General features: G+C 40.0%; 1 protein-coding gene across 6 annotated transcripts in view; it reads right to left on the bottom strand.

Annotated features, from left to right (window-relative positions):
- The window catches only part of LOC137175527 (ELKS/Rab6-interacting/CAST family member 1-like), a 138,714-nt gene extending 116,516 nt beyond the window's left edge, over positions 1-22,198 (bottom strand). For 3 of the 6 annotated variants that reach the window (XM_067581215.1, XM_067581213.1, XM_067581214.1), the window contains exons 1-4: positions 18,944-19,251; positions 8,416-9,393; positions 6,829-6,906; positions 6,433-6,588 (exon numbers count right to left, since the gene is read on the bottom strand). In XM_067581215.1, the coding sequence (XP_067437316.1) occupies positions 6,433-6,588; positions 6,829-6,906; positions 8,416-8,910 (729 nt within the window). In that variant the 5' untranslated portion in view covers positions 8,911-9,393; positions 18,944-19,251. Of the gene's footprint in view, positions 1-6,432; positions 6,589-6,828; positions 6,907-8,415; positions 9,394-17,477; positions 17,496-17,610; positions 17,744-18,943; positions 19,252-22,179 lie in introns of those variants that run through there. The other 3 variants (XM_067581209.1, XM_067581210.1, XM_067581211.1) reach the window with 3 other exon arrangements.
- Between the last annotated feature and the right edge of the window lie 627 nt (positions 22,199-22,825).

Raw genomic sequence — 22,825 nt, forward strand, 5'->3', positions numbered from 1 at the left:
CCACTCACACCCCGTCTAAGGTCTATGCCAGTATACAGATTGTCAGGCAAAGCATTTTTTGTAGCCAGCTGGCACAGAAACTCTTGCTGGCAACATTTTTTTTTCTGTACAGTAAAATGGAAATCTCACACAGGAAACAATTGGCACAGTCCATTTTTATTGGATTCAAACTAATCTGAACCCATGAGGACAAGCTCAATGCCAGCTTTTAGTAATGAAATTAGAAATGGATGATGCTCACTTCCAATCCAGGTGTAATAACATTAAGTGCTGAGAAATGATTATAAGTCTTTAGTAAGTCAGCACGGAAGCTTGTCCAAGATGCATTAAGGGTAGGTTTACTGTAAAATATCTGTATCTTTATTTTAGAAGTGTGGTAGATCATTCTATATTTAGTGTGCTCTTATAAAAAAGAGAAGAAATGTCTTTGGTTTTGATTATTTAACTTGTTTTGGATGGTTTAAGCATTTCCACTGTAGAGGTCTGGTGGCACCATCCATTTCCGCATTAACCTGAAAGCCTAATTTACTGCCATGTTCATAAAGTGGAAAATACACTGGAGTGCCAGTATGCGACATGCTGTGTCTTTCTCTAACTTTGTCGCTCTGAGCAACAGAAGAAAAAAGAAGGATGCCAGAATATGAAAGGAGAAGAGAGGAAATAACAAATCTCTCCTTCTCTGACTCATCTCTCCATCTCATCCTGCCTTCGTCCTGAAGGCAAAGTGCCGCCCAGGTGTAATGGGCACTGTGTTCACCTGCCTGTCTGGATTAACCTCCTCACACACACACACACACACACACACACACACACACACACACACACACAGAAAGAAAGATCTGACAAACCATCAGGCCTTTTGCCCACTGGCCTAAGCAGATACTAGGTTTGCCACTTAAATCCCAGCAAAACAAAAAGGAACCTTTAGGCTGAAGTTACACAAATACACATATTGCTTTGACAATTTTGGCAAATCTAAAGACAAATTGTCCTCCACCACTATGATGATATAATCTTACTTAACCGGTGTCAGTCTGTGAAACCCGCTAACAAACTGAAAACAGTCTCATCAGGCTTTATTTATTATCATAAAGGAAAAATGTTCTCTCCCTCCCAAGCACAGACACACACACACACACACACACACCTCTATTCCCAACTAGCACCTTGAATATTATGTTAAATAATTGAAGAGAATAAAAACACTGCGGCAGTACAAGTACAACAGCCACTGGCTGCTGCACACGCACGCACGCACGACGCCTGACATCATACCACTAAAAAAGTATTTTTAGTAGTATCATGGTAAATTGTTGCATGCAAACAAAAACACACACACTCGATGAAAATAAAAAAAATGGAGGATACAGAGCAGTCATTCACACTACTTGTGCATGCATGTCCACAAAGGAATATGCATGCATCCTATAAACAATCACACAAGCACGTAAATACAAATACACAATTATAAAGATGCAGGCAACCATATAACTTGCACCTCCGCACACACACACACACACTTGTGTGTACAAAAAGCCTAACTGTCCTGTAAGCCTGCCAACAAACATGCAAGGACATGGATTCCCTCCTGGTATTCTCTCTCTCTCACTCTCTCTCTCTCTCTCTCTCTCTCTCGCTTTCTGTCTCTTTCTCTCTCACACATGCACATGAACAAGCTAACAAATAAACACACACGCACACAAACACAGCTGGCAGCTGCATCTCCTACAAAATGCATACATCGAAATTACTCCAAACAAAACACAATGAAATAAATAGTCACAAAAACACGGCAATATATTTATGTACACACACATGCATACAGTCTCAAACACACCTGATACATATATGAGACTGCTAATAAAAACAAATAACCAGACAAACACCCTTTTTCAAAACATACACACGGTCTCTCTCTCTCTCTCTCTCTCTCTCTCTCTAGCTTTTTCACACACACGCTAGCTCTGATGTCACACAGCTCGCCTGGAGTACAGTAGATGATAGATTGCATCTAGCAGCCCCAGAAACGGACAGACAGTGTGGTTATTGTTCAGCTGGTATGATTCAGTGCCGGTAAAAACCGCGTTGAACAGCGAGGAGACACAAAATAGCACACACTGTTCAAAAACTTGATGTTTAGACAGTCTTGTAGCTCATTATGCATATCATATTACACCTTGTTGTGATCATTTTGTTCAGATTTTAGACAGGCATTAATAATAGTAGCAATGGGTCGCTTTAGCATTAAACCCTCTTCAGTTGCATGGATTTATTTTCAGGAGAGTATGATGCAATGGAAACAGTGATGCTGATTTGACCCCCGGATGTCAAAGTTACAGTCATAAATGCCAACTGCTGCTTGCCTTCCGCTTGATTCTCTTCTATGTATTGAATGGAAACTGACCACCTTTTGGAGTGAAATGCGGAACGGACAAAAATTGTGATAGAGAGAAACAGAAAGACAGAGAAAAGTAATGTACTGTATGTATGAGAATAAAATAAATAGCAGGACAGATACAAAGACATAAAGCTTTTCTTTAGCATTCCAGACATTCCTTCATCGCTTTTTTTTTTTTGTTCGTGCTTCACTTTCTTTCTGCGTGAAACATTGTACTAACCTGCTGTGATCAAAGAGGTGGAACGAATCGGCTGCACAGACTCACACACACACTCACATGCACACAACAGAAACTAAGGCGGGGCAGGCAGTGCACTAAAAGTGACAGAAGATAGACAACACTGACCGCAGTGTTAGGCTGAACAGAGCGGGCATCCGTTTTCAGATCAATAGATTTGGTCAGACCAGGGTGTGTCCATTCTATTGATTTAAGTTCTGTGGCAAAAGCAACTCCACAGGCCCAGATGGAGAGCGAGGAGAGAGAGAAGAGAAAGAGAGGGGGACCGTGAAAGAGAGGAAGTCTAAGAGTGTGGGTGTAATGGTGAGACAAAGAAAAAGAGAGACTAATGAGAAAGACATGGGGAGTGTAATGACAATGAGTGGAAGGTGTGGTAAGACAAATTTACTGGATGTGGGAGGTGAAAGAAGAGAAAGCAACTGGCAGTACAGAAGGAGAGGATAATAATTAAAAGCTCTGTGGGGAAGCTACAAAAAAGTGCCTCCCATCTGACTGCGGACATGCAGGTTTTCTACTGTATATACGCCAAAATGAATTTTTTTTTTGTTTGTTTTTTCACTTTTCTGCAAACAGAGTGTAGCGATGTAAAACTTTCTCCAAAACAGCTGTGAGCAAATACTGTAAATACAAATACACAAAGGTTGGTAAACATGAACATGAATTATGTGGTCTACTGATGTTCCGTATGATATCTTCCAACAACGTTTTCAAGCAGCCAATCTGCAAAGTCGCCTGGTCAATCATCAATATTTTTTATTAACAATGTCAATGACTATGTGTTATGTGAAAGGGATTGTTCGTAGTGACGACCCACGCAGGATTATCACCTAACACTGCAGTTAGCCTCAGCTCAATGGAGCCTTTTAGCATCTTTTAGCTCATTGTTTTGGTTTTACAGCTCCACAACTTTATTGTTTTGTTTTAGTCTTACTGCTCTCATCAGTGTCATTTCCAGTGACAGGAGGCAGATGCTTTCAGCTCTGAAAAAACGACTGTATAGAGACAAAGTTAGCAACCATCTGGTGAACATAGTGGAGCATTTAGCAGATAGCACCAGATATTTCCCTCAGGAGTTGGTGGAGTCCAAACCAGAGCTGAAAAAGAGTTAATATTGGTGGACAGAAACACGACTGCAAATTAATGGAAATGTTGCATGTCTGCTGGATGTGTAAATAGACAACTGTTTGCCAAAAGAGTTTACAGTGTTCCTCTGACCACAAAGTCATTTAATGCAACTTTAAAAATAGATTATTTTTTAAAACACATTTAAAAACAAAGTAATAAACATCCACAGTGAAAAAGTATTAAACCAAAGAGAAGTTTAAAAAATGAATCTGCTCAAATTGCAACAAGAAATCGCATTCACAGCTTTGATAAAGCCTATGACAAAATTAGGGCTACAAATAATGATTATTTTTATTACTGATTAGTCAATTTATTGTTACTTGATTTATTTGAAATCAGTAATTTCATCACAGATTCCCAGAGCCCATAATGGCATCTTTAAATTGCCAATTTTGTCCAACAAACAGTAAAAAACAAAAAAGGTATTTGACTTACAACTACTGTATATAAGAAAGAAAAGCAGCACATTTTTTTTTGTCATTTTTGGCTGGTAAGTGACTTAAATGACTAATCTAATTTTTGATGCTCTCTTGGCCACTTGGTCACTCAGTGAGACTTTTACCTGGTTAAATAAAGGATAAGAAGAAGAATCATAGCTCTAAACTAAGAAGAACCAAGTACAACCATTAAACACAAATGAGAGTGGACTGAAGTCTCATTATTACTCCTGAATCACAGTTGTGTTACTGTAATGAGTTTTAGAAATATACATTTCGATAGTAAATTGACATTTATGTGTATGACAGTGTTATAAAAATCATTTATTGGATCTTGTTTGCAAAGACCTGAACCTAACAAGTGCCCACATGAGATAAGAATGTCGTTATTTTGGTTTGGAATCTATGGTGACACATTGTGGGGTTATGAGAGGAAAGCAGTCACGCAGAGCAGTGCAGGAAGGGAAAAAGACGTAGGCAGGCGGAAGAGAGGTGAAGATAGCGGGCTGGGCATGACGGAGGAGGCGAAGAAGTGTGGAGAAAAGAAGGTGGGAGACAAGAAGGAAGGGTGGAGTTGAGATGCACATTCCTCAGCAGGGGTGTGACCCAGCCTGCACGTGTGTGTGTGTGTGTGTGTGTGTGTGTGTGTGTGTGTGCACACGTGTGTCTGTACGTATATATCCCAAAATTACTGGGAGTTAACTTAATTCGATTTCTAACACGACAATGATGGCAAAGAAAGAAAGAGAGGGAAGAAAGAAGGTAGGAGGGAGGGAGGAGAAAGAAAGTGAGAGCTGACTCACCATGTGATGACAGAAATAGACGAAGAGAGGGAGAATGAGTAAGAGGAGAGAAAAAAAAAAGCGCAAAGGGACATAGAAAAGCCAGAAAAAGGGAGGGGAAAAAAAGATTGAAGAGAAGGAAAGTGACGGGATAATGTGAGCAGAAAATGAAAATGATGCCTTGGGTTAAAAGGGGTGAGAGAAAGGGAATGAAAGTGAAAAAGATTAAGAAAGAGAGAGCGATTATAACACGTATTTCCCGACATTAGAGAGATCAGAAAATATTCTTACATGTCTTAACGTGTGTATTCGTTCACTATAACAGCACACACACACACACACACAAAGAGGAGTGTGTGTGTGTGTGCAAGAGTGACAGCAACTGAGGATTTTTCTAGGGCTGGCAGCAGGCCAACTACATGATAGATTGATCAACTTATCATCTGTGCCTTTGTTCTCTCTCTTTTACACACACAGCATCACTTTGAATAAATGTGCAGCCACAACACACGCGTTTAGACTTCACACACACGCCAAACTGGCAGGAATATTTTTCTGCGAGAGTGATTTAATATCTGGTGATGTAATTTCACAACCTCCCGTCCTTTTCCGCATATTTCTTTCCACATTACATTTGTCTTGAGAGTCACATCAAAGCACCAAATAAACGCGCTCATGCAGCGATAAGAGCACCTATTAAGGGCCGAAATGTAAATGTGATTATTTTCTTAATTTAAGGAGGCTGAACACTTTCTGTGCTGGTTTCACGATGACAGCATGTGAGTTTTCATCTTAAGTGAGAAAGCACACGCACTCATACATGAGAATAAATCACTTTGAGGCAGCGAGTGACTGCCAGTGTGTATGTGTGCATGTAATCTCTTGTATAATATTCCAGCCTCCTACCAGACTAGCTGTGTCTCCGTCTCATCCAGATGGCTTCTGAACTAATAGACAGCTGGGAGTCCCCAACCAGGCAGCCCGCTTCATCTGTTTACCCGTCTTCGAGGCCGTCTTGCCACAGCAGCAGCGAGACAAATCCACCAGAACGCTCCGTAAAATTATCAGGATATGCTCTTGTTTGTGCCAGTGTGACACACAGAGCAGAACGACGAAATCAGAGCTACCTGGTGGGGATAAACCTCTTTCTCCAGCCAAAGCTAAATATCAGTAGTTTGGGCTGAAGTGAGGTAATTTTTTAACTTGGATTTCTACAATTTTTTTCAGTGTGGAAGAAAATGCAGCTTGTGGATTAGTTACAATGATGAGGAAATTAAGCCAACCCTGGTCAGGAAATTGGTATTGATTTATTGCTCCATCCATTCCTATTCATTTGTTACTTGGCTTTGACTCTGAGCTACAAGCAAAGACAATCTAAATATATTGTATAGCATATTGTGTCCCACAGAAATACACACACACACACACACACACACACGCTTTTGTACCTACCTGTGTTTCCTCCTGCACCACTCTGTACTGCTCCTTCCAGACGGCCATCTTTGTGGCTTCATCCTTCCTCACCGCTCTCTCCTTCTTCAGCTCTGGACTCCAAAATGTCTTGATAGAGTTCATAGAGGAGCTCAGCTTGGACTCTTTAGCTTCCAGCTACAAGAACATTCAACATTTTGAATTTAATACACATTTAGTATTTTTATTAATTAGGACTTTCCTTCTGAGCTCCTTCTCCAAAATGTCTCAATTTAGAACACTAGATTGTGATTATTAGGTTATAATTTAATTACTGTTTATGATCTAACAAACAAAGAGCAAGGTAAAATACCATAAATTGCGAAATGAAAGGGTCTATCTTGGTCTTAGTAAGTGTTTGTGTGCAAGTGTCTTTACCTCTCTGCGTAGAAGTTCATTCTCTCTCAGCACTTCTCTTAGTTGTGTCTGTAGGTCTGACATGGCGCCCTCCCTCACCTGGTAGCACACACACGAACACACACACACACACACACACACACACACACACACACACACACACACACACACACACACACACACACACACACAGTACAACTCAGAAAAATGTGACCCCAGTAATATCATATAGTTGAGCATTTGCGCTCAATTCTTACATCATAAACATTTTATCTGTCACTGTTAACAGCTAGTGACAGCAGATCCCAGAACAACATAACTTAAATATGGAAATCCCCTCAAATACAGCATGCACAACCTTTTGAGACTGTTTCTGTAATTATAACTTGTCAAGACCAAACATGCATGCAAATATTTATGATCAACCCACAAGAGGTTATTTTATGTTGAAGCCTTTTTTTTCCAAGAGAAGCCTACATATGGCACACACCTCACTTCAATATTAATGAGAAGCTGCTCTCAATAAAAAAATGTTTGATTCCACTTGACATCAGATCCGTAGTGCATTAATGAATTAAAAATATCTTGGATGAATTTTTAATCAACAAGCAGAGTCTGTTTTGTTTTTTGAAAGAGTTATTTTAGTATCCAGCTGACACTTGTGCACAGAGCGTCTTACAGTATTGCAAGTGCAAAGGTAGAGCAGGTTTAAAATACAGCATACATGCACGTGATATACAATAGAGGCGAACCTGTGAACCTGTAAACATAAGAGTTAAGAGGAGATGAAGAATTTCTTTTGTTCAAAAAATAATTAGAAACAAAGGAAGGAGGGAGATACTTGTACGTATAATATTTTGTTTGCATTTCAGGTTCTTCACTTTCAATCGATTTCATCCACACGTTTCCGTCTGTTTTTTTTTTTAATAAACTTCATTTGAGGTCTTTAGTTTTGTCTTCTTTTTTAGAGCTATTTTCCTTTGGGGAACATGCTTATTCATTCTCTCACCAAGAGCGAGATGAGAAGATGACTCTTATATCCATCTGTTCAATATTAAGCTGGTTCCAGGAAATGGTTAGCGCAGTTTAGCATAAAGATCAAAAACAGCTAGCCTTGCTCTGTCCAAAGGCAAAAAACCAAAGTGTAAAATCAACACTTTGTGGCTTTATGGAGGGTTATGTGCTGCACTATTTCTTGGCTGGAGTCTTATTGTCACCATGAGGTGGCCATTTAATCAGCAGAGAAGTTACAGCTCCTATCCAAGAAATAGTCCAGCACATAATGCTTCCATAAAACTGCAATTTGACAGTTTTACACTTTTTTGTACATGTTTTTGTAAAAATTACACAAATAAGAATCAACACATCAATTAGTGGGTTTTAGAGGTGGATTTTATTACCTTTCGTCAGAGCCGTTTCCCCTTGTTTCCAGTCTTTATGGTAAGATAAGCTAACCCTCTTAGGGCTTATCTGTCTAGAGTGGTATAGATCTTAGACATACACTGCCCAAACAGAGGGACAAAATGACCAAATTTCGTGCAGTATAAGCTTTAATGAAATAATGATATAAAAATAGTGAAAAAAATCAAAGACAAATCAGTGCCTCACCTGTCTCATGGAGTGGGGCACAGTGGCAGCCTGTGCAGGCTGGCTTTGCATCTCCCCACCGAATGCTATTGCATCACTGGGCATAACCGCACCGCCACCTCCACTGTTTATATTGGGAGTGCTTCCCATGATGGCAGCTCGCACCCCGTAGGGAACCCTGGCCCCGGCCCTGCCCAGCGTCATGGTGCTTTTGGGCAGCGAGGGATTCAGCCCACTACCAAGACTCCCAAGGCCGACTGGGTCTTCAGCTGTATCAGTGAAATACATAGGACCGCCTGTGGCGTAGGCAGCATTAAGAGACTGAATATTCTCCATGGACAAGGTTTTACCGGAGCCAGTAAGTCCACCGGTGGAGCTGCTGCTGCTGTTTCTCCGATGTCCTAGGCGGGGGGAGCGAGGGAGTCGTGGGGAACGGCCAGGACTCCCGGACACTGACCCGTTACCATTGGATCCAACAACATCCAGCTTGGAGACGGAACGTGAGCTACCGTACATGATGAGAGAATATGGGGTTTATACTGTAGAAATAAAAGAGTGTCTGGATCAAATTGATGTATCAGGTGCAAAAGGTCAAAAGGTATGGGGTGATACAACAGTCCAGAGAGTCAGCTGGTGTCCAGGGAGATATACTCATGAACAAACAGACAGCCCTAGAGTAAACGTGGTTAGGGGCCTGTGTGCTCACAACATAAAATTACACAAGGAGATCAGTAGAAGCAATAAATTGAAAATTGATGTCCAGAAAAAAAATCTGAAATGCAAAGAGTAAAAGCTGAAAACACAAACTCCTGTCAGTCTTCTACTGTACTCCTTCTTGACTTGAAATATCTTGATGCAGTGTTGACATAGCTGTGATCAAAGCCTTTCCAACACCCTCACTGTAATCCATGAGCTTTGTTAGAAAGCAGTAATCAATACAGCATTCTTTTAGATGAAGGCAGCAAGTTAATCCACAAGGCTCGGGGATGATGGGATCACCTGGAGAGAAAGGAAGAAAGAGACAAAGACTTAGTGATCAGAAAAACAGACATATTGTAGGTTTTGACCATGTTATGGTTTTGATTGACCTACTTTTGTGACACAGACTAGTTTCAAGTCTGTGTGTACAGTATTTTCTTTGTGCGCTGTTGTAGAGACGAAAAAAGAAAATTCAATGATTTTCTTACTTTTCTTCAATTCATATGTATTGAAGTTGAATCTCTTTGGGTGTTTTGACTGTTGTTTAGACTGTTGTTTAGACTAAATACAATTTAAAAACATCCTTTTGGGCTCTGGCAATGTGCACTTGATAGTATGATTGATATATCAACAAAAAGACCAGCAGACTGACGCTGTCATCCCATCTGGCTAGCATGGCTAAAGCGGTTTGCTGCAGCGTCACATCGCAGTACTTACAAGCTGTGTGTCTAGTAGGGATTAGGGCTGCAACTAACAATTATTTTCAATTATTTACATTATCGATTCATCTGCCGATGACTCTCTCAATTAATCGATTGATCTGACTGTTACAATTACCCTGAGTCAAAGGTGCCATCTTCAGATGACTTGTTTTGTCCGACCAACAGTCCAAAACCCAAAGATGTTCAATTTAATATTTCAAAGAAAAGCATTAAATCATCACATTTGAGAAGCTGAAAACAGCAAGTTTTTGGCATTTTTCTACAATGAATCATCAAAATGGTTGCAGATTAATTGTTGCAGCTCTAGTAGGGATGCACCAATCCATCTTTTTCTCCTCTGATACCTATTTTGAAACCTCTTTTTTCCAGATTTAAGGTCTGTAAATCTGTATATATTGTTAAGGTAAAAGGTAAAACTAAATCAGCAGCCTTCCATGACTGAATGACTATAATAGAGGATGGCGGGAACACTGGATGTTATAATGACATTGACAAAGAAAACTGTATTTAACCTGGATCAGTCATGTCTGCCAATACCCGATCCGCTTAATAAGGTCAGTACCGGCATTGCTGCCAATCCGGCGTCTCAGATCAGTGTATCCCGTGTGTAGCAGACAAGCTTCATAGCACACTGAGCAGCCAGATGTAAAACTGCCATGAATCTTCTTGTAGGTTAACATCAGGTTAAAGAAGAGCTTACAGGGCAGAGCGTGTTCCCCGATACTGATGCATGTACAGTACTGTAGTATCATATCATATGGCAAGGACATCATTTACAACTTCTATGCATTTAAACACTGATATTATAAACCATAAATGCATATTGGTGGTTACTCATGTTTGTGCACACTGCTACCACCCCCCCCACCCTCCATCTCTCACAACTCTCTCCATATCTAGGTCATGAATGCCGCGCTGTATCTGCTCTCTTTGCCAAAAATCAATCAAGGATAACCAAAACTCACTGACCTGTAAACACATTCAGTTCAAAGTAAGGGGGCAGAATCACAACAACATGTTGCATTGGCTTCCACAAACTCGGCCACAGCCACAAGCATCACCCGATGTGTCAGTTCATATGATCACACAGGCTGCTTTGTCTCTCCACCGCCCATTACGCCCTCTTCTTCAGATCACATTCTGTCCAAACCTCTGGCAACTACATCAAAGTTACTGTCCTGAAGCTGTAATAAACTCCAGATAAGATTCAATCAGTTGACTTATTATCATACAAGCTAATAATCACTTTGCCTGCTGTATGAATAACACATATTATAAATAGAATAATCCATGGTTTTTTTTAAATGTAGTCAATTAAATCTTGTTATTTATCCAATTTCATTTTGAAATAATAATGTGGAAAGAAAACATAAAATAAAAAAAAAGATAAATAAAGGCCCATCTGTCCCATCCCTGTTAATTATGAGTCACACTGGATAGAAGGATTAGCAACGGTAGATGCCAGAAATGTAAACTCTAATGCTACGTATCATATAAAGCAGACACACCATGAAATAGTGTCACGCTTTTATAGCCTGTTAATAGTGTTTCAGTGCATGTGTGTTGGGTAATATAAATATTCTAAATATTACAATTGATTAAGTCAATCAGGTCAAAGACACCTTATTATTAACACAGCTGGAAAAAATAATTAAACATGTCATTCCTACTTTTCATGACATTCTTTAACCATCATGCCCTTCTGTGTACTCCATTCAAACAGTAATCAGTATATATCAGTAATATTTCTATTCTCTTTGGCACATGATTTTTAAACAGGAGCTCAAACATGTTGCTAATAAATGTCTCAAAGGTTGTTGCCCACTGTACACTATGCACTTTGATTAACAGTGCAGCATTTGAAAGGTGGAGAGCAACATTTAGACAGACATTTAAAAACTTTGGTGTTAATACTCAGAAATGCTGGATAAATATATAAAAAAGTATGATATGCAGCCTCATGCACTATATCTGGAGTCAGTTACTGTGTCAGTTTTTTCTAAAAAAAAAAAAATGCAATTTTAAAATGTACAGGCAGCCGGCCAACAGTCCTTTGTCCCGGTATCCAAAGAGACAGTGATGTCATCCTCAGGCCAGTAGACAGACACTGGCCATCTGATCCACACTCTCCCATTACTAGAATGACCCAAATTTACCACACGTACAAGAATGAAAATCTATTTGGCTTCTTTCTTCTCTGCAACACATGACAATTCATAGAGTGCAGAAATATTTACCCTCTAGTGTTTACATACTGTGCTGTTGACTTTAACACTCCTTAATACTGCACTAATGCATGTAACCTCAGTGATCTAGGAATTCAAACTTTTTTTCTTCTGCTGCATTCACGTTCACTCTTTAGCTTAAATTTAATGTTTACATAAGTGTCTAGGCCAATTTCCAGTATTGCTTATATTACATAACAGTCAAAAGTAATCAAGAGACCGTGATTGCGATGACGAATGTGATGACGAGATTCACATCAGTTCATCGTTCTCAATAGTTGTTGTAGTAACAGAACAGAAAAACATGGGTACAGTTACTTTGGCAAACATGAATGGGTTACATTAAAATATGAAGCCTTTTTTAAATATTTTGCTTGTTCGCTGAGATTCCACATCTCTCGTTGAGTAATTTGTCTGAAATATCTTTCCTTCGACACGCGGCCTCTTGCAAATTCTTAACAATAGTTAAAAAAATACAATAGTTAACATTTAACTGTGCAACCCTTTGGTTGACTTGTTTTAATCGCCTTAATTTTTTTCCCCACCCGCATTCTGCGAAGACCTGCCCTACTCTGCCTCTGATTGGCTAGTACTCATTGCCTTCATTGGTTGGTTAGGTCTAGGTATGAGAAGTGAGATGGTAAGGGTAAAATCAGGGTCAGAGCCAATTAGAGGCAGAATATGGGTGGGGGGAAAAAAATTACAAGTTTTATCTCCCCGCACCTCTACTTAGGGACCTGACCCAGACCTGCAGAAGTGTATCTTTCCAATAAATGTTAAGCAGCGCACAGATCTTTGGCCGGGGAGATGCTTCTGACAGCCAGTCACTTACAACCACACACACATACACTTAAACAGAAGCAGGGACCATCTGCTCTATCTCCCCTGAGGCCAAAAACACACACCTGGATAGATACAGGCCAGGACCCTGCCTCTAGCACACAGCTACACACACACACACACAAACAACTGTGCAGATCTGCACAATCAGTCAAACGACACACATACATACTGTATACAGTAGATATATGACAGATGCACACAGACGGACACACATGAGTAGCCATGAGTGATCATGTCACTAACAACACACACACATCTAATGCTTCATTTGAAGCCAACATGAGACTGCAGAGACAGACAGAGAGAGTGTGTGTGTGTGTTCGGGGCATTCCTCCTCCTCCCCTGTGGACCTGCTGACCTGTAGATAATGTACATGCTCGTGTCCCAATTCTCCCTGTGATGCAAAAAAATAATGTACGTCTAGCTTTTTTTAAGCCTTCATTTACTCATTTATAGAGCACACACAAGGCTCTTTTTCAGCCATGACTTACCCCTCTCTTGTGAAAGGTTGTAGAAAAGAAAATGCACCCGCTCTGATTTTTCCCAGTGGAGATTCACAGCAACATTCAAAATACCATAATTTAGCATTAGCTTTATTTTACCTGGGTCATTGCTTCAGTCTGAAAGAGATACAAGATCTTGTTGACACACAAACTACAAATTTGCTGTACCAGCTCAAGCTACATGTACAACAAGTTAAAATACACACATTCATCAACTTCTATCCATCTGGGTCAAAGGGAGCTGGACCATGTCCCAGCATGCATCAGACAAGAGGCGGGGTACACTCTTGACACATTATCATCTATCACATGGCTAAACACACACTTAGACTTTTTATTTTTATTGGCTTGAGGAGCTCATGGAAACCACAACACACCATGAAGTGTTTTCAAAAGTTTTGTAGGTCACATCAATAAAATTTATTTGTGGTGTTTTCAGACCCTGAGAGGGTGGCGGGGGTGAGGGACCGCAAACAGAACTGAGAGTCAGATACAAATAATAACCTTGAGCGCAGAGTTTCACATGAAGCCACCACACTGAATCTGCACTTTCAAGTGAGGAGGACTGGTAACACACATACACACACACACACACACACACACACACACACACACCTCTGACGCAGTAGACATCATGAGATCCAGCAAACACCAGCATATGACTGTCCTCGACCCGTCTGTCAACAGGGCAGCATCCCTCTCTCATTTTCACACATAGGTGAAAGTGAAAAAGAAATATGGTGCCACTGTAAGAAACATCTGTTAAACACTGAAACATTCGGGTTCATAAAAGTTCAATCTTGGTTTTGGAAAAAGTAGTTTGATGAAAAAAAAAAATCTTTTTTCTCAACCACATGTCACAATCTTCATTAGCAGATGTTTGCTGCAGTTGAAAGCTCCAGAAAAGCTAGTGAGTAGATGGCATGTTTGTCGTGCAATGCTACTTAATATGCCACTGTGCATATATAGGATTTCTTGGTAAAATAAATTATGGCAGTTGTGATCAGATCTAGTGCTGCAACTAACATTTATTGCCGTTATCAATTCATTTACAGATTATTTTCTCGATTTATCATTTGATCAAAAAATGTTCATCACAATTTTCCAAGGTGACATTTTCAAATGTCTTGTTTTGTCTGACCAACAAGTCCAAAAATCCAAGATTTTCAGTTTATTATCACAGGAGACAAAGAAAACTAGAATATATTCATGATTGAGAGGCTGGAACCAGGGAGGGGTTTTTTGCCATTTATTTATTATTACTTAAAAGAGAGTCTTAACAATTATCAAAATTGCAGCAGAGTAATTTCCTGTGAATCAATTAATCGACTTATGGTTTCAGCTCTAAAGAGATCAATACGCTAATTAAACTAAAATAGACTAATTTCACTGTTGCAAAATCAGGATTGTAAGGAAAAACCTGACTGGAGCATCTATAACTGAAAGCTTCGCTGCTTTTTGGCTGCATTGCAACAGCGGGGCCAGCCCTATAAGACTGATGCTGCGTCCAAATCTCATACTTCTACTTTTTACCTTTAGTACGTACTGCAGCTGCCCTTACAAAGTACGTACTTTTGCACACAGTATGCATGCTACATACATACAACTGGGACGTACTACTTCATCTGTCGTTGCGGCTTCTGTGTCAGTGCGTCGTCATTGGTCTGTTCTCTCTCGGCGGCTCAGTCAATGTGACGCATCTTCCACTGCACAGAGGATTGTGGGTCAGGATAGCCAGAAAAGCAAGCTGGCTTGCAAACAATAAAATGTGACCGGATATAGTAGGACATCCTGGTACTTTTGGCATTCTGCATTTGACATAATACAGGAAACACCGATACACACAACGCCCTGTATTCCATCCACTACCTCCCTGGACTGTTCCTGCAGTAACAAACATGTTGCTTGTGTCATCTTTCCTCAACACACTCCTTCCTCCTCACACACACACACACACACACACACAATGTTGTCTTAAACCTCATAAAATCCTAGAATATCACACTGGGCTACCAAGAAAGTCTCCATGGTTGAATGCCAAAGTAACTGTACTTGTGCAGATATCCAATATGTGGTGGCGCAGCAGAAAACAGACTTAGAAAACTCAAAACTCATAACAAAAGACACAGAGGTAACCATGGAGCTTTTCAGATATGACGGGTAGCAGCACTAAGTCCTCTTTACACAGAAGGTTCTAATATGAGAGATGGACGATGTTTGATTCAAATACTTCCACCTGTATTCCTTATTTTCTTCTTCCCATTGTGCTGTCTCCTACCTCTAATTGCTTCTTTCCCTCTCTGACTCCCACTTGTCTCCCAGATGCTGTCACTTACGCTCAGTGCCTCTCTTTTTCTCCATCAGCATTCCTGAAGGTGTTCAGCCTGTTCTATTTATGTGACAACCACACATCCGTCTATCACACCGCACAATACAAAATGCGCACACACACACACCACTCAACCTATACTTAGCCAGCTGGTGTTTCAGAGCGGGGGAGCTGAATTTGACAAAGTTCGTCTATCGCCTGGGGATCGGGGCTCATAAAAACACATTATATTAATGCTGAATATTATCGTTCTCCATTACTCTCTGTTCCTGTCAGGCTCATTGTGATATGATGTGGCTGGAAAGGACTCACTGGTGCTGTCTACACATCTCACTGAAAATCATCTCAACAGCCCTGCTGAAGGGGAGAGCGGTACTTGTTCTGCACCTACGCCTTCTGAAGATTTACAGTGATGACCCGCCGTTCACCACATTCAGCTTTACTGACGCTTTATCAGGCCAATGCATCTGAAATCAGACAGCTATTTGCTCCTCAATAGTATTACTGTTACTTCATATTAAATACAAGACAAAAGCAAAACTATGCAGCAGCTCATGTGTTGTCGAGGTCACTCACAGCACAATTTCTCACTTGTTTATGATTCATTTAGGTTTACTAGGAACTATTTTGTGCTGCTGTGGAATGCATAACTCATCAAATGCCGCCATTGGGTTAAAGTAATATATCATTAGTGGTTTGGCATAGTTTCACACAAGATATTGTCTCCATGTCAGGGCATGATATTGATGACAAATCATAATAGCAGCTGTCAACTGCTTTATGCATTTTTAACTGAATTGCAAGACATGTAGAGACAGGACCTATTCCTGGAAATTATGTGATAAAAAAAAAATCATTTGCAATCATTAAAAAAGTTTTTCTCACTTGTAAAACTTGATTTGTGGTTCAGACAGTTTGGCCTTTCTCAGACCACGTGCAACATCTTTCCTTGAAGTAGAAAAATGAACTAATCCTGCACACAGGATATTGGAATTGCCCAAACTGCACTGGAGTTTTTTCAATTAACTGAGCAAACCAATTACACTTGGGAGGAAAAAATATATATATTAGCAGTCTGTGACACTGAATAATGTGTTAGGCAGAAGATGTCTGAGCCAGATACGGATTTTGCCTCACCAGCGTGACTGTGCTACTTGTAACTTCACTGTGTGCCACTGGTCCAATCAGCGATAAGACATATAACATGGCTGAGACACTGGAAAGCGCAACACTGATAAGAGGCCGATAGCATCAGCTCCAGTCTATTGTGTACCTCAGGAAATTAATCGGAGGTGCAGGATGGGCAAACAAAACGCACATACAATCAGGAGTTAACACACACCCATACGGACTAAAAGACGCACACACACCATCCACGTTGATGCACAAAAAGTACACCAATGCGATCCACATGCACACACACATTTATCTAATCCTGTGTGCCGCCTACATAACAAATATGAAAAATGTACCGTTGAGACTTGACAATTAACACTAAGGCAGGGAAGCACAAAACTAATTCAGGAGTGTGTAGTAGTTAATGGAAGTGAGAGTGTGACTCCCCCAGGCTGGTCATGTAAAGAGGAATGTGCTCATACAGTCGGCTTGCCGGGTTAAATAAGGATGAAGTGAGTTGAGAAGGTGACCTCAGCATCCCCTGAAAAAATCTATCCATCTATCTTTAAACAATGAGGTGATAGAAATAACTCCTACCCCTGGCAAAGTGATAAAACTACTTGAATAAAAGAAATAAATAACAAACCAGGCGCCGAAGATTCGATGGTCTTGAGATAAAAGGGAGTTCTGGGAAGTGATTTAAACGAGCCACTGTCTTTGTCAGGGTACGTTCCTCGTGTTGTTCCACGGTCTTGAGACCTTAAGGCAAAAGTTTTTACCTTTGATGTTGAGCCTGGAGGCAGAGGAGTCAGAGGGCTCTCAGTGCAGAAAGGTTCACTGGGGGATCAAAAGTTCAGAAAGATATACAGGGCCAGGCCATGCTAAGTTTAAAAATAATATTAAAATACATTCTAAAACAGTAGAGGTTCCCAATAGCATGAGAGGACATTTAAAAATGTCCAGTGTTTACAGTAGCCGGTGGAAGGAAGCAGCTCTGACTCGCTGTTCCCAGAGGAGGGGCGGTGCAAAGACATGGAGCTGTGGGCGGAACACGGAGGAAATCACGGCGTCCCCCCCTCCACCCACCACCCACCACCACCACCCTTCCACCCCCCCCCCCCCCCCCCCTTCAGTACACCCCCTTCCCAGCACACCCTTTCCCTCTCTCTCTCTCTCTCTCCCTCTCTCTCTCTCTCCCCCCCTTGAGCATTGCAAAACACACGATGTCATTCTTTTTTTTTTTCGACCGAGTGGCTATGCTTGCTGTCTGACAGCTGGGAAAGACGTGGCTGTTGACAGTCCAGTGCAAACATGGCAGCATTTAAAACATCATTTATATACAAAAAAAAAGGCCTGAAACAGTTCAAAAGAGAGAGAACTTTATAGACCCCTTCACAACACAACTAAAAAGACTCCATTATGGCAAGAGATGAAAACTAAACTTGAGCAACAAAGGCTCACTTGAAGCCCCTAAAGGCATATTATGACGATACCACAGGACATAAACCTACCATAAAGCAGAATAAGGTCACTCAATTGGGGCTGTAAAAGAATATTATAGGAATATGATGGCAATTATGTGGCTCTGAGAATACACACGGCTGTCAGCAGCACTTCATCTGCCGCCCGCAACACAGTGAACAGATTGATAATCGCATTTAGAGGTACAGAGACGAGACATAGTGTTATTAGCCTGCTATTCCCGGGAAAGCCTCGGGCTGTACAGCTATAATGGTTTATTGAACACAACGGGGGGAAGCGTTGCTGTATTGTCGCCTGCAAACAAAATAACAAAAAACAAAATGTATCGTAATGACAGTCTGGACAAAACATCGAGTACTGCTCTAATGTAACAGCTGACCTGAAACTGCTGTACCTCAAAGTAGGCATCAAATTTTAATTATGTTATTGCTGATGTTCCCGGCTGCAACAACGAGCCACACAAAACAGTGACATGTGAGGTAGGACGAGAAGTGCCCAACATGAGACGCACACACACACACACGCACACGCACATACACACACACATACGCGCACACACATACGTAGCCTATGTAATGATACATGCATGTGTACACGCACACACTCATACTGAAGTTCAACAATACTCACTGCGGCTGGGTTCACTTCAAGCAGTAACGTTACTGCTGCCCCTCGGTTGTGAAATACGCTCTGTGTGAGAAGAAGAAGAAGAAGAAGAAGAAGAAAAAGGGCCAGTCACATATCCTCTTCAGTTATTCCGCCGCTGTCAAACCTTTAATTGACGCTTCGTAACGTAACAGTCGGTCAGCCGAGGTGAAACGCTCCCTTTCGTCTGTGTCTGTCTCTCTCTCTGCTGTCTATCTCTTCTGTCTATCTTTCCCTCTTTTCCGTCTTTGCCAGCTCTACCACTGGTGGCTTCCCCACGGCTCGGGCGCTCCTGTGACGTCACGACGGTGTAGTGCGCGCCCCCGACACGTACCCACCTCCCCTCCTCCCTCCCCCCATAATAATCCATATTTATTCAAAGTCGCAATGAAATTATAGATCATAGGCTTCTTCTCATGATAAATCTAATTCTTCATATTGATATATTAGCAATGTTTTCATACTGAACCATTGAGAAAGAAATAACTAATTTGTGCTCTCCATTTAGTAATTTCCCTTTAAACATTGGCCCCGTAATAAATCTCATGCAACTCATTTATCAGATATGTTTTGGCCCGAGCAGGCCAGATTTAGCATTTAAAAACAAAACTTGCTCATTAAAGAAATGAATAAATAAAAAATGAATTGTGGACACTGGACTCAATGGCTCTCACATAAAGTGATCAAAACATAATATTCAGAGTACCATCTCATAATTTACATCACCTTTTTGGACACGTTATATGCTCACAATCGTTTACTAAAATTCAAAGAAACAACAGATGAACAAGATTATTGATACAATAAATGCATTCATCATGTATCCACCTTGCACATTCTGATTATGTAACTACATGTATTAAATACGTATTACTACCTAATGCCATGGAGAAAAAAAAAAACTAATTTAACTTAATATAACTATTTTGTGCTCTCCATTTAGTAATTAATCCCTGGCCAAAAACATTGTAGAATGAAGCAGATCAGATGTACAGGATTTTACTGTTTTCTTTTACTTTAAGGTAACACTTATATATGGAGGAATTAGGGCTCCAACGATTCGTCGATCGACAGAAAATTAATCTGCAACTATTCTAATAATTGATCAATGGTTTGGAGTCATTTCATAAAGAAAAAATGCTAAACTCTCCTGGTTCCAACTTCTTAAATGAGAATATTTTCTGGATTCATTAGCCTCTATGATATTTAATTTAATGTCTTTGGGTTGTGGACTGTTGGTCGTGACAAAACAAGACATTTTAAGTTGCATCATGGGCTTTGGGAAAGAGTGATCGACATTTTTCACTATTTTCTGACATTTTATAGACCAATTGACTAATCAATTAAACAAGACAATAAAAACATAAAAATCAGAGTAAATATGGCATTCAGCCAAGGAGACATCTACCATCACAGTCTTTGGCTCCATCTAGTGTGATTTTAAGTGTATTGCAAGACTGTAATGACCTGGTGCAACCGTAGCTCAGTGTTATTTATCATTTTCTTCAAAATAAAGCCTTTCATTTCATTCCTGAGAATTGAAATGCTTGAAATGTGATGTTTGTAATGTTATAGTGATCGTTTTAACCAAACAGTAAACACATCACCCAGATGTAACATTTTTTAACGCACCAATAGTTTTCCAAGTGTATTGTAAATTGTGATTTACTGTTTTTATACTTACAAACCATTGACTTGATGTATTCCAGTGATTAAATCTAGTGACTGAAATCACTATTGTTGGGTGTCTTGAATAAAACAAACATTTTGTGGTGGATGCAAAGCAGAACAAGTTAATTGAAATACTGTCTTGTTTGCATGCTTCATTGCAGTGTAAAGTTAGACTTTTGTCTTACTATTTTGGCATCACAGTGCTGTTCAAAGGATACCAAAGAATAAGTAAAGGTGTAAATATATTCACGAATTCCAAAGTTTTGTATTTGTGGTGCCCCCCAAGCAGCGGACTCTTGGAGGTTCTGAAAAAAGTGAGTCTGGTGTCTGGGTCATTTTGTTTCCCATTGCTGGTGCCTTGACTGTCTTAATATATAGCCATTTGTATAAATTCAGTACTGTAAGTTACAAGCAAGTAACTGGTGTAATTTTTTCAGCACATGAGCTATTTCAATATGTATGCTGCAGTGATATCACATGACATAATAACAAGTTATGAGACCATGAAGTCAAAAAGAAAAAGTAAAACGGCATTTGAATTTTTTCAACATTTTATCCATTTTCCACAAAAACAAACTATGTGCAAATGATTACTATCTTCACATTCGTAGCTCAAGGCCTCAGATGAAGAACAAACAAAAATTAAATGAAATCTCTATTCATAAAATCTCTGCTACACAGTAAAACAGAACTATTTACATTTTTTTAAAATCAAAACTTGTTTCTTGGTTTGTTTTTATGGGTTGTTGATTTTTTTTTTTATGGAAAACAACAGAATAAAACATAATACAGGATAAATCACGTTTCACTATATGCGTAATATGCGCTTGCTCCAATGGTAAAGTGCTCAGGATGTAGGAACATGTCTTTACGTAACTCAGTAAACTTCAGATAACTATCTTGACATATTATTTACTCTCTGAAGGTCGCGTCCATGTTTCAGTAGATTTCTAAATGCTCAGGGGGCGAAATAGGTCCTTCATGACGTTTGTAAATCGGCGATACGCCATTTTGCAACAGTCATTGGTTCAGCTCTTTGCGCGCAGTTCACCACCCAATAACACAACTTGTGATTGGATGAGAGAGAGCCAACATGGCAGCCAGCGATCTCGTTCAACCAAAACAGTAAGGAGTTGTTTGTACAGTTGATATTAGATAGATAAGTACATAAAACATAAAGTAGGAATTATTGCAAACACCCTCAAAAGTTAAAAAAAAAAAACAAAACAGAAAAAAAACAAACAAAAATCAAAAATCAATTCTTACAATAGATCTATTGCTATAAAATGGATTCAAGATTGTTCTCTATTTTTTGCTATTTTCCATATGTAATTAAAATGAACGTTTACCAGGGGGAGGAATTCATAATGGTTTCATAATATACCAGCCATTGGGGGAAATAAAATTAGGCTTATAAAATTGTAAAAAAAAAAAAAAAAAAAAAAAAAAGCTGATAATACTTAAATAAAACGCACTGTATAAAATTAGGCTTATAAATGTGTAAAAAACAACAACAAAAACAAAACATTGCTGAGAATATTTATAAATACCTGTGTCTTCACCACATAGGTAATCACATCAACCTAACACTTGCCACTCGCAATCACAAAGACGCAAGTGCAATGTTCCTTGAACATTTGTTTTCTTGTCAGCTTCTGAATGCACGCAAAGCTGTGACAGATCAAGTGCTTAATGAGGAGGACTGCAGGTTTTTGAAAGACGTCCCTGCATGCCTTATTAGTGATGAGGAGACTGATGATGATGACAGGCAAACCTGGAGAGTCAGCTAATCTGAGTGGGGGGCACCAGACTAACAAAATTTTGCAGAAGTGCCAGCAGAAACTTGCAGGATGGTACACTGGAGGGTGGCCAGTGGCAAGGCCAGCAAGAGGCAGCCTCCCAGGGGGGATCAAGGCCTTCATTTGAAGGACAACTAAAGTTCTAATTGTTGTTGTTGTGATTGTTTGATCAACATGTGGGAAAACTAGGGGTATTTCACAAAGCAGGATTTCAAAGTTAGTAGTTAGTGTTAATGATTCATCAGTAATAACTTTTATATTGTCACAGTTGCTGCTCAGCCATTAAGGAAAGCGACAGGGAGAGAAGCGAGCGAGAGAACCACAAACACACACCAGGAGAGGGTGAGTCTGTTCTCATCAATTTCTTTTCTAGTCCATGAGTAAAACCTGGGACCAT

Source organism: Thunnus thynnus, chromosome 23 (genome assembly GCF_963924715.1).
Source record: "Thunnus thynnus chromosome 23, fThuThy2.1, whole genome shotgun sequence".
In the NCBI taxonomy this organism is placed as follows: Eukaryota; Metazoa; Chordata; class Actinopteri; order Scombriformes; family Scombridae; genus Thunnus; species Thunnus thynnus.